The 12,503-nt window shown below is 47.2% G+C and overlaps 1 protein-coding gene across 2 annotated transcripts in view; it reads left to right on the forward strand.

Annotated features, from left to right (window-relative positions):
* dok4 (docking protein 4) overlaps positions 1–3,471 on the forward strand; it is a 33,736-nt gene extending 30,265 nt beyond the window's left edge. For both annotated transcript variants that reach the window (XM_072718198.1, XM_023815894.2), the window contains one exon: positions 72–3,471. In XM_072718198.1, the coding sequence (XP_072574299.1) occupies positions 72–190 (119 nt within the window). In that variant the 3' untranslated portion in view covers positions 191–3,471. The remainder of the gene's footprint in view (positions 1–71) is intronic.
* The last annotated feature ends 9,032 nt before the right edge of the window (positions 3,472–12,503 follow it).

Genomic DNA, 12,503 nt, shown 5'->3' on the forward strand with positions numbered 1-12,503 from the left:
TTGGTAGTGATTCTGTTCCTGTCACGCTTCTTGTGATATACCTACAATCTCTCCCTCTCTCTCTCTCCAAGGGGACATGTTCAGCAGCCCACAGACAGACCCTGATGCTGACATTCTCCCCACTCGTTATCCTACTGAACACCATCACCAGCGCACCCCAGAGCACTATTCCTCCTACCCCAGCCAGTGAGGGGTGCCGCCCACCTTTTGCTAAGGCCCCGCGGACTGCGTTGCCATGCCAGTGAAGCGGGAGATGTTCCTCGATGCCCACAACAGGAGGACCAGACCGTCTGCTTCTGCTCCCTGAAGAACTACATCCCCCAGCATCCTTCAGTGTGCTGTGGGAGTCCCATAGCCGGGTTGGGTGATGTTGCGTGTGATCCTGGGGTTTGCTTAACAGCAGTTTGGTCTGTAATATACCTGCATGCTCCCCTCACCTCCTAGTGAAAAACAGCTCAGCTGTGAGTATATGTTTGGCCACTGGCCACTGTGATGTTGATGAGTTTCACTTTGGCTCTAGAATGTAGAACTAGACTCACAACATCATCATTTTTCGGAGTGACTTGGGGAGATTATTATGAACTCTTCTACTCATGCTTTGAAAAGTCCTCTAAATCTGTCTTCTTCCTGATGGGAATTCAGCAGCTGAAACGAGCAGCGCTGTTGCTAATGGCTGGGGTGCTTGTTTCAGGAATGAAGGTAGCCAATAGCAAGGGGACCTTCCTCCACCTTCCAATGAGGAAGCGGAGGAGCAGTCATGTGAGGAGCTGCCAGTCTTTTGGATGGTTTGTAATTGGAAGGAACGTTACTACCTTTTACCTGGTGCTGTCTGAAACAGATCCTGGACTTCCCGTTTCCTGATACCTTATCCAGGTGAACGACAGCTGGCGTGATGCTCTTAGCTATAAGCTCTACTCCTTGGCAGGCTGGGCATTTGGCTTGGCATCTACACGATCTCCCCTAGGGAGAAACATGCTTTTAGTGGTCTGACTTTTGCAATTTTTTTTCACCTTGGGGAAATCAAGAATGATAGAATGGAGGACTACGCCATTTAAAAGAAGTGTAGTTTTACATTTTTTCCATTGTTATTAGTGTCTAAACTATAGAAGGGAGACAGAACTTGTGGCTGTTTGCTTTGTATTTCTGTCATCTTGACTGTTAAATTTTAAGAGAAAGTCTGGTCATAGACCAGCAGGTTCTTGACTTGGTATTTGCACTTCTGAAGTGAAGCCACACGTAGAGGGATCATGTGATATGAAGTGTGCATGAGAGATGTGTGCATTTTGGGAAATCACTGGGGCATCTTTTCTTAAAGCCCTGTATAGGGATCCCATTTTCTTTGAGGACACAGATGACCACACCGATTAAATCCTCACTTATTTCCAGCGAATATCGTCAAGTGTGTAGTGCAGTTTGACAGATGCAGTAGGCCGTAGATGATGGTGATGGACGGATCTGTCCTGTTTAGTGTCAGCTCATGTCAGCTTGAATTCAGCCGTTGAACACTACAAAGGACTCTTTCCTGAAGGATTGCTGCGTCACCCTGCATAAAGGACTGTCACTGCACCAGGACTTACGTAAATACTGGAGGAGTTGCAAAGACCAAATGATGTGTTGGGCTGCTTTAATAAACGACTTTAGCTAACCTGGAGCACAGTCAATATTATGCTTCATTCATCATTAGTCCAAACATTTTTCAAAACAATAAACAAACATTCTGTTGAAGCACAAGACTGAACGAACCAGACTGCCAGACATACTGTGGGAAAGATCTTGGTATTAGAAAGTGATGGCTGCGTTTCCATAGTAACACTTGCTGTATTGCTTCTGGAATTGCCTGGGATGACAAGCAGTATCACTCAGTGTCACCAGCGCAGACTCCAACCCTAATTATATACTTTTACCATCTGCTTGTCATTCAGTTGCTGTTATCATTAAGAAGGGCTAAAGTTTCGATAAACACATACATCTGTTCCCCTGGGGTTGTAAGGGTACACACAGATTATTTACTGCCCTCTAGGGCTTTTGTAAATATACTACAGCTATTTATTTTAAATGGTATTTGTCTGGCTGACGACCTGCTCTTCCAAGTGTGTGTGTGTGTGTGTGTGTGTGTGTGTGTGTGTGTTTGCGTGCATAAATGATGTGTACAGTTAGTGAGACTTAGGGTAAAGCTGAATTGTCCCATTTTGTGTCTTTGTGATCAAACATCCTGTTCCACAGTGGCTGTGTTCATGGAATTATTATACTTTTTTTGTGCTGGATAAGTGATAGCGGTGTTCCGGAATTTTCCCATCTAGGGAAAAGGTAAACAGAAAGGTCAGCAAAGGTCCAGTCAGCTACCAGAAGGTCTATGATTTCAGGATGAATTATATTTCTGCCTTATCCATTGAAATATAACTGTACAGTATATCACTCCTCGGTTTTAAGAGTAAGGGACTTACACCAAATATTGTCACCAAATACACCAAATAGTGCTGGTTTGATTTTTGTAAATAATAATAATGAGTTTTGAAGCCTCATATCCTCGTCTGGGGGTTACAGCACTTAATTACCTTCCATCTGTGCATTTTGTGAAAATCACCCTCATCAAGAATCAAGATCCTGTGGACAGTGCGTCCCATGATCCAGGGCCAAAATGGAGATTTCACTTTCGTTTTCCTTACATTTTTCTCTAATTTTATTCTACCTTTGCTGAATTTTTTGTGAAGTTTTTCTTATTTAACGTTTTAATTCAAGGTTCTGCTGTATACTTGATGGTTTTCAAAATTGTGTTGAGGGTCAGTTTCGGCGGAGTAGGAATGGAACACGAACACTGCAGAAAAACATAATGAAAAATTTATTTTGTAAAAACTAGAGAGCAGATAAAATATTTGCATTAGGAACAGAGCTTTCACACAGTGTACCCCGATGGGGGCATCCCCTGTGTCTGTTTGCTGCTCGAGCAAACTGTGGACCTGACCAGATCGTTGAAGGCTCTGATGCTGGGGAGATGTGCTCCTTTAACTGAGATGAAGCCATTGTGTCACTCTGAGGTCATTCTTCTTCTGGCTGATGATGGAAAAAGCTGCATATCAGCCTCTGCTCACGTGAGGTTTTTCCTTGGATCTTTTGATCGCATCTAATAAAGTTCCAAAGTGACTCCAAAAAAATGTGATCATTTAGAAGCGGCAAGAGCGATAACCTCAGCAAAGCATTTAATTATACCTGTGGGTCAGATTACAGACAGAGCCAAAGTGGATTAAACTATGGGGTCTTAATCCAATGAAACTTTTTATTTAAAATATATCTGGGTGTGCACAGGTATGGTCCAGGGCTTGCTGTCAAACTCTGGAAGTTCAGCGACTGTCCTGTTTTACGCATGTTTCCATGGAGATGACCTTGCATGAATTCCATTCTGAAACTATGTGAGTCCCGTAACATTAATTGTTCAACGTTTTTGCATTTTTTCAATAAAAATGACAAAAATTGTTTCTGCATTTTTTCATTTGTTGGAAAAGATTTTGGAGCAATTAACCATAGTGACATTGTGAGATGTTAGGAAATACTTTATAAACTGTCAGAATCTTACAAGAAAGGCTTATCTGAAAGCCAGTTCCAGGGATGTAAAGCTTGCAGTGTATTTCTCTTTGTATGTTCAGGGAAAATGTGCAGACTCCACGCTCACAGAGCCGAGGCAGGATTCAGGACCCCAGTCCTCGATGTCATATGAGTTGTCACTAGGCAGGACTGTCTGCCTCCTGGGAACGATTAGGTTTGTTATAAAAATGACTCCATAACAGTGCCTCTCATGGTTACTGCTGAGATCAGGAATCTCATGGTGGATCAGAAAACAGACAAAAAGATAAAAAAGGGAGTGGAATGTGGAGCTAAGGTATGTAGTAATACACACTGCGATGTTTACATCTGTGGCCGCCCAGCTGTAAGGAGTTTGCGCCAGAGCATTTAAGCAGTTCAGCTGTCTTTCTAAAATAACTGGCCAGCAAACACATTTACACTCTGAGTCATACATATATATTGTCTTCCTCATTCTGTATCACTTATTGTGCAAGAGTGCGGCATTAAAGCAGTGGGAGGATATCACCCCCTGCTGGCTGCCGGAGATGTGAGCATCTGTCTGCCCACAGAAGCTGCCTGGCTCAGCTAAGTTACCCCAGCCAGTTTACACCTTTCAGTTCCAGGAAGAGCACGCTAGTTAGTTCTCCTGTTAGGGTTTAACTGTTAGAGTTGGCAAATAACATTATTGAGGAGTTGCCCATTGGGACACAAGAGTGAATTAGTGAATTAAAGATCGGCACTCACTGACCATGGCAAAAAAAACCTGCACAAGAATCTGCAACTTCCTCTAAAGACAAATCAGAGCTGGAGATCAAACCACTGCAACCTACTCAACCAGCTTGCCACTTGTTTAACATGTGACTATAATATAGGGTGACCACCTAGTCCATGTCAGGAGCTACAACAGGATTTGTAAACTACCATTTCATACATTTCAATTAAAAGGACCAGGATTTCACTTAAGCACTGGGTTCTTGCCATATGCTGATTGGTCAGTCTCCTATAATCATGCATATGTGTCAGTAATGTTAATGCGAAACAGCTGGATGAGTCTTTCAATCTAGGAACTAACCAAACATTTTAGCAGAGCACAGAACCCTTTCAGCTTTAAAGTAGTTCGTAAAAGCTGAAGTAGCTCATAGTGTCCCTCCTGACATGGATTAGGTGGTCACCCTACTATAATAGATTAGAACTTGCAGTTTATTAGTTTATAAATTACAGTTTCATTATTTTATGGCCATGTCCTTTGCGTGTAAGACCTATAAATGGTTTTCAACTGCTTTTTTATTGTAACCTGCACAGTTGTAACGTTCCTCCTGGAATCTTTTATTCCATAGTTGCTGTTTTTCTAGGTATCGTCATGCATTTTAGTGATGTACTTTTTTATGACCAGTGATTGATGTGACAGAGTAACTCAATCAATAAGCAAGTCATATATCCGTGATTTAGGAAAAACACCTCCTGAATGCACGGACGTAATACACCCCCAAGCCGCCTGAGGGCACTCACTTTTAGATAGTCTGCTGATAATTATATGCCTTTAATACACATTTCTCTTTAAGGTAACTATTTAAAAGGGAGTTGTGGAGGGGTGGGTGAGGGTTTGTTCTGAAGTATTGGAGGAGGGATAATCACTGGAGTGATATATTTACATTTCTTACATTTTATATGTGTTAATTTTCTGTTCATTTATTGTTTTTTTTTTGTTTGTTACTGTAAATCTGGTGAAACTTCCAGTTAAGTAGAAGTAGAATTCAATTTGTAATTTGGTTTGCATTATTTCACCTTGGACTGTATTGCATTGGTGAAAAGGTCCCATCCTCTACATAAACTTTGTTTGGACTGCCATCTGGTGGGCACTCGTAAGAGCTGGATTATTTCCTTGTACAGACTGTTCCTGCTTTGTTTGGAATGCTTCTGTAACTTTAAATGCAGGCATCCTCTTTGTCACATATATATGTACACACACACACGTGTTAAGAGCAGTAGAATGCAAACGTGAAAGACGTCTGAGAGCAATGACTCTGGGTGCTGCAACAGGAATGGCTGCAGTTGGGTGCCTGACTCCTTGATGAACAATATTTCCCCCAAAAGCTTTCTGTCAGAAGGGTGAAAATAACAGCAGAAAGAAGCAAGTTTTTACAGTACTGGTTGGATTTCTTTTCAATAATCTCTATGTTCTTTCTCCCAGTTATATATGTAGACATATTATTTCCCAGTCAAGTTGCTTCATAAGTGTCAGTGTAAGCAAACAATTCTTCATTGCTGTTACTCAGTGAAACACAGATGAAGGTGACTCCGCTTTATTCTATTTATTCTTTATTCTATTTATTACACTCCTGCTGTATTTGCTTCTTCTCTCCCTGGTCATTTTTGTGCCCCTGGGCAAAATCTCCACAAGTGTACCTCTGTTACATATATGTGCCCCATCCTTGTGTGTCTCAAATTCCCGGCCAAGGTTCAACAAACAAGCCATGTCATGTCATTCTGACACTGATATGTCTTCAAGCCGTCATTAGTGGCTCCCTCATCTGGCCTCAGTAGTGGTTGCATCCCAGAGCCACCAGCAGCCTGCTGGTCTTGGTGGCACCCCAGTGTTTGCTTGTAGAGGAGATGCTCAGTGGCAGTGATGGTGGGAGTCCCAGATGAGACAAGATGAGCACAGAGCTGTCCAGCCCATTGTTGCCAATGGTCACATTCTACCAGAATGCCCTGACACTAATGGCGCTTTTCCACTGCATAGTACGGCACAGCACGGTTCAGTACAGCTCACCTTGGTTTGGCTCAGTTCGGCTCGGTTTGCATTTCGACTGCAGTTTAGTGCCGCTTTAGAGTGGGCGGGATTATTCACGTGTCGTTATAGTTGCGCCGCCTCTATTGCCGTGACATCATCGTAAATGCGCCACAAACAAACACACAACAATGGAGCATATCGACGGAATGGTGTTCTTCATTTTCGGCATGTGGATGTTTTTAACAGCAAGACCATTTTTAGTTAAAACAAAATGGTGCGTCCGAACCTTCGCTGGCTGTGCTAAAAATCTAGCGGGTCTGTTGTGTCTCGTGTCGCAAGTTCAGTGACGCAGTAATGACGATTTTCTCCGGCCAATCAGTGACCAGTAGAGTTTACACGTCACGTTTTGGTAACGGTTCGGCGCGCTTGGAACCTCGGCTGAGGTGGTACTAAAAAAAGGACTAGGTACCAGGTACTGTTCCCAGTGGAAAACCCCCCAAAAGTGAGCTGAACTGAACCGTGTTGTGCCGTACTATGCAGTGGAAAAGCGCCATAACATCCAAACATCCCACAGTCCCCAGCTATCCCCTGTAGGGAAACTGAATAAGGAACATTTACCCTGGGAAGAAAATGCTTTGTTTGTATAGTACGTCTTAGTGACAGAGCACCAATTTCAGAGGCCATTAAGTTGCAAAATATCTAGTGAAATATCTAATAATAATATCTGAACATTCAAACACAGCATACAATTCAGTTTGCAAATTTAAACAATTTTATTTAAAAGAACAGTTTAATTTCAGAGCCAATGGCCGTGTGACCAAAAGCATTTGAATTATTATTATTATTTTCTTAGTAAAATGAAAATGCCGAAAACATTCCTGGAGCCTTCAATTTAGCACAGACAGTGCCCTCTACAGGATGCTGTCGAAACTGCACCCCCTTCAGCCCCGTTCACAATATGTGCGAGTTTTTTTTTCAGCACACGTTTTTCTTTATAAATCCCAAAATCTCTTTAGAAATGTGCATATGAATGTTTGTCATCTTTTTCGGTCACACAAAGCCTTTATAAATGAGTATAAATGAATATAAATATTTCCCTCAGTCTAACGTATGTCAGCAATCGAACCTGAGCATGGGACTCTTAAAAGACCTGCCTGTTATGCCCATTCCAGACCCGCCAGTAGTTCCTGACGCGCCTGACATCCCGGACCTGCCCTATGTGCCTGACCTGCTGGACCCGGAGGCCAACGTACCGGCCCCAGTGGCTCCAGTCCCAGCTGCTGAGTCGCCGCCCTCCCGGGCTCCAGTCCCGGCTGCTGAGTCACCACCCTGCTGGGCTTCAGTCCCAGCCGCTGATGTACCACCCAGCGATGCTCTGCCCGAGGCTCCTGCCAAAGCTCCGCCTGCGCCTGAGGTCCCGGCTCTGCCCATCGCTGAGCCCACAGAGGTTCTGGTTCCAGATCCTCCTACACCTGACTTGGCTCCCGCAACCCCTGATCCCAAAACCCATGTTACTGTCCCCAAGGAGGTCCCCGACTGCTTGACCGTCGGTCCTCCTCCCTTGATGGAAGGAGAGGAGGAGCTCGAATGGGACCCCTCGGGGACCTCCCTGTTGGCCCCACTGGACCCCTCCCGGCCAGGATCCCGACCAGGTCCCCACTTTTCGGTGTCCCGAAAGGGGAGAGGACACAGGCGCAGGGGCTGGGTCCCGCCCGGGTCCCGCCCTGCCCCCTGGTTTGCCCTTGCTCACCTTGGCTGGGGCTCAGGGGGCGCCTGCGGGTTCCCCTGCTTCGACTCGTCGGTCGCCTGTGGGTCCCCCCACTCCGGCTCGTCGGTGGATGGTGCCTTCGTCTGCTGTGGCTGCACCGTCACCTGCTGCGGCTTCCTCTCCCTCCTTGGCTTCACCGGGGTCCCCTCCGACTTCCTCCTCGCCTTCCCTGGTGCCCCCTCTGACTTTCTCCTCGCCTCCTCCGTCTGTCCCTCCGACTATCTCCTCGCCCCCTCCGCGGTCCCCTCTAGCTCTGTCCTCGCGATTGCCTGCGACCCCTCCGGCGGTTGCCTCTCACCCGCTGCAGTTCCCTCGGGCTCCCCATTGTCCCCTGACCTTTCTCTTCCGGCCTCCCTTGTTTGCTCCTCATCCCTCTGTGCCTCCTGTGTTTGCTCCTCGTCCCTCTGTCTCTCCTGTGTTGGCTCCTCGTTCCCCCGGTGTCTCCTTTCTTGGTCTGCCTGTCGGCATTTCCCATCTCGTGTCAGGTTTTGTCTTGCCTTTTGCCCTTGTGCTTGTTTTGTGTTTCGGTCCTGTTCCCTGTGCCCCGGTAATGGTCTTGTCTTGTTTTCCAGGTTCGTCTTGTTCCCGGTCCCTCCCTGTCCGTCGCTCCCCTTGAGGCACGCCCGCTGTGCGTGCCTTTTGTGGGGGGGTTGTATAACGTCCCTCCGTCCAGCCCTCTCATGTGCCATGCCCACCTCGTTACCCTTGTAGGGAAACTGAATAAGGAACATTTACCCTGGGAAGAAAATGCTTTGTTTGTATAGTACGTCTTAGTGACAGAGCACCAATTTCAGAGGCCATTAAGTTGCAAAATATCTAGTGAAATATCTAATAATAATATCTGAACATTCAAACACAGCATACAATTCAGTTTGCAAATTTAAACAATTTTATTTAAAAGAACAGTTTAATTTCAGAGCCAATGGCCGTGTGACCAAAAGCATTTGAATTATTATTATTATTTTCTTAGTAAAATGAAAATGCCGAAAACATTCCTGGAGCCTTCAATTTAGCACAGACAGTGCCCTCTACAGGATGCTGTCGAAACTGCACCCCCTTCAGCCCCGTTCACAATATGTGCGAGTTTTTTTTTCAGCACACGTTTTTCTTTATAAATCCCAAAATCTCTTTAGAAATGTGCATATGAATGTTTGTCATCTTTTTCGGTCACACAAAGCCTTTATAAATGAGTATAAATGAATATAAATATTTCCCTCAGTCTAACGTATGTCAGCAATCGAACCTGAGCATGGGACTCTTAAAAGACCTGCCTGTTATGCCCATTCCAGACCCGCCAGTAGTTCCTGACGCGCCTGACATCCCGGACCTGCCCTATGTGCCTGACCTGCTGGACCCGGAGGCCAACGTACCGGCCCCAGTGGCTCCAGTCCCAGCTGCTGAGTCGCCGCCCTCCCGGGCTCCAGTCCCGGCTGCTGAGTCACCACCCTGCTGGGCTTCAGTCCCAGCCGCTGATGTACCACCCAGCGATGCTCTGCCCGAGGCTCCTGCCAAAGCTCCGCCTGCGCCTGAGGTCCCGGCTCTGCCCATCGCTGAGCCCACAGAGGTTCTGGTTCCAGATCCTCCTACACCTGACTTGGCTCCCGCAACCCCTGATCCCAAAACCCATGTTACTGTCCCCAAGGAGGTCCCCGACTGCTTGACCGTCGGTCCTCCTCCCTTGATGGAAGGAGAGGAGGAGCTCGAATGGGACCCCTCGGGGACCTCCCTGTTGGCCCCACTGGACCCCTCCCGGCCAGGATCCCGACCAGGTCCCCACTTTTCGGTGTCCCGAAAGGGGAGAGGACACAGGCGCAGGGGCTGGGTCCCGCCCTGCCCCCTGGTTTGCCCTTGCTCACCTTGGCTGGGGCTCAGGGGGCGCCTGCGGGTTCCCCTGCTTCGACTCGTCGGTCGCCTGTGGGTCCCCCCACTCCGGCTCGTCGGTGGATGGTGCCTTCGTCTGCTGTGGCTGCACCGTCACCTGCTGCGGCTTCCTCTCCCTCCTTGGCTTCACCGGGGTCCCCTCCGACTTCCTCCTCGCCTTCCCTGGTGCCCCCTCTGACTTTCTCCTCGCCTCCTCCGTCTGTCCCTCCGACTATCTCCTCGCCCCCTCCGCGGTCCCCTCTAGCTCTGTCCTCGCGATTGCCTGCGACCCCTCCGGCGGTTGCCTCTCACCCGCTGCAGTTCCCTCGGGCTCCCCATTGTCCCCTGACCTTTCTCTTCCGGCCTCCCTTGTTTGCTCCTCATCCCTCTGTGCCTCCTGTGTTTGCTCCTCGTCCCTCTGTCTCTCCTGTGTTGGCTCCTCGTTCCCCCGGTGTCTCCTTTCTTGGTCTGCCTGTCGGCATTTCCCATCTCGTGTCAGGTTTTGTCTTGCCTTTTGCCCTTGTGCTTGTTTTGTGTTTCGGTCCTGTTCCCTGTGCCCCGGTAATGGTCTTGTCTTGTTTTCCAGGTTCGTCTTGTTCCCGGTCCCTCCCTGTCCGTCGCTCCCCTTGAGGCACGCCCGCTGTGCGTGCCTTTTGTGGGGGGGTTGTATAACGTCCCTCCGTCCAGCCCTCTCATGTGCCATGCCCACCTCGTTACCCTTGTAGGGAAACTGAATAAGGAACATTTACCCTGGGAAGATGCTTTTTTCCCCCAAAAGCTTTCTGTCAGAAGGGTGAAAATAACAGCAGAAAGAAGCAAGTTTTTACAGTACTGGTTGGATTTCTTTTCAATAATCTCTATGTTCTTTCTCCCAGTTATATATGTAGACATATTATTTCCCAGTCAAGTTGCTTCATAAGTGTCAGTGTAAGCAAACAATTCTTCATTGCTGTTACTCAGTGAAACACAGATGAAGGTGACTCCGCTTTATTCTATTTATTCTTTATTCTATTTATTACACTCCTGCTGTATTTGCTTCTTCTCTCCCTGGTCATTTTTGTGCCCCTGGGCAAAATCTCCACAAGTGTACCTCTGTTACATATATGTGCCCCATCCTTGTGTGTCTCAAATTCCCGGCCAAGGTTCAACAAACAAGCCATGTCATGTCATTCTGACACTGATATGTCTTCAAGCCGTCATTAGTGGCTCCCTCATCTGGCCTCAGTAGTGGTTGCATCCCAGAGCCACCAGCAGCCTGCTGGTCTTGGTGGCACCCCAGTGTTTGCTTGTAGAGGAGATGCTCAGTGGCAGTGATGGTGGGAGTCCCAGATGAGACAAGATGAGCACAGAGCTGTCCAGCCCATTGTTGCCAATGGTCACATTCTACCAGAATGCCCTGACACTAATGGCGCTTTTCCACTGCATAGTACGGCACAGCACGGTTCAGTACAGCTCACCTTGGTTTGGCTCAGTTCGGCTCGGTTTGCATTTCGACTGCAGTTTAGTGCCGCTTTAGAGTGGGCGGGATTATTCACGTGTCGTTATAGTTGCGCCGCCTCTATTGCCGTGACATCATCGTAAATGCGCCACAAACAAACACACAACAATGGAGCATATCGACGGAATGGTGTTCTTCATTTTCGGCATGTGGATGTTTTTAACAGCAAGACCATTTTTAGTTAAAACAAAATGGTGCGTCCGAACCTTCGCTGGCTGTGCTAAAAATCTAGCGGGTCTGTTGTGTCTCGTGTCGCAAGTTCAGTGACGCAGTAATGACGATTTTCTCCGGCCAATCAGTGACCAGTAGAGTTTACACGTCACGTTTTGGTAACGGTTCGGCGCGCTTGGAACCTCGGCTGAGGTGGTACTAAAAAAAGGACCAGGTACCAGGTACTGTTCCCAGTGGAAAACCCCCCAAAAGTGAGCTGAACTGAACCGTGTTGTGCCGTACTATGCAGTGGAAAAGCGCCATAACATCCAAACATCCCACAGTCCCCAGCTATCCCCTGTAGGGAAACTGAATAAGGAACATTTACCCTGGGAAGAAAATGCTTTGTTTGTATAGTACGTCTTAGTGACAGAGCACCAATTTCAGAGGCCATTAAGTTGCAAAATATCTAGTGAAATATCTAATAATAATATCTGAACATTCAAACACAGCATACAATTCAGTTTGCAAATTTAAACAATTTTATTTAAAAGAACAGTTTAATTTCAGAGCCAATGGCCGTGTGACCAAAAGCATTTGAATTATTATTATTATTTTCTTAGTAAAATGAAAATGCCGAAAACATTCCTGGAGCCTTCAATTTAGCACAGACAGTGCCCTCTACAGGATGCTGTCGAAACTGCACCCCCTTCAGCCCCGTTCACAATATGTGCGAGTTTTTTTTTCAGCACACGTCCCGGCTGCTGAGTCACCACCCTGCTGGGCTTCAGTCCCAGCCGCTGATGTACCACCCAGCGATGCTCTGCCCGAGGCTCCTGCCAAAGCTCCGCCTGCGCCTGAGGTCCCGGCTCTGCCCATCGCTGAGCCCACAGAGGTTCTGGTTCCAGATCCTCCTACACCTGACTTGGCTCCCG

Source organism: Paramormyrops kingsleyae, chromosome 11 (genome assembly GCF_048594095.1).
Source record: "Paramormyrops kingsleyae isolate MSU_618 chromosome 11, PKINGS_0.4, whole genome shotgun sequence".
In the NCBI taxonomy this organism is placed as follows: domain Eukaryota; kingdom Metazoa; phylum Chordata; class Actinopteri; order Osteoglossiformes; family Mormyridae; genus Paramormyrops; species Paramormyrops kingsleyae.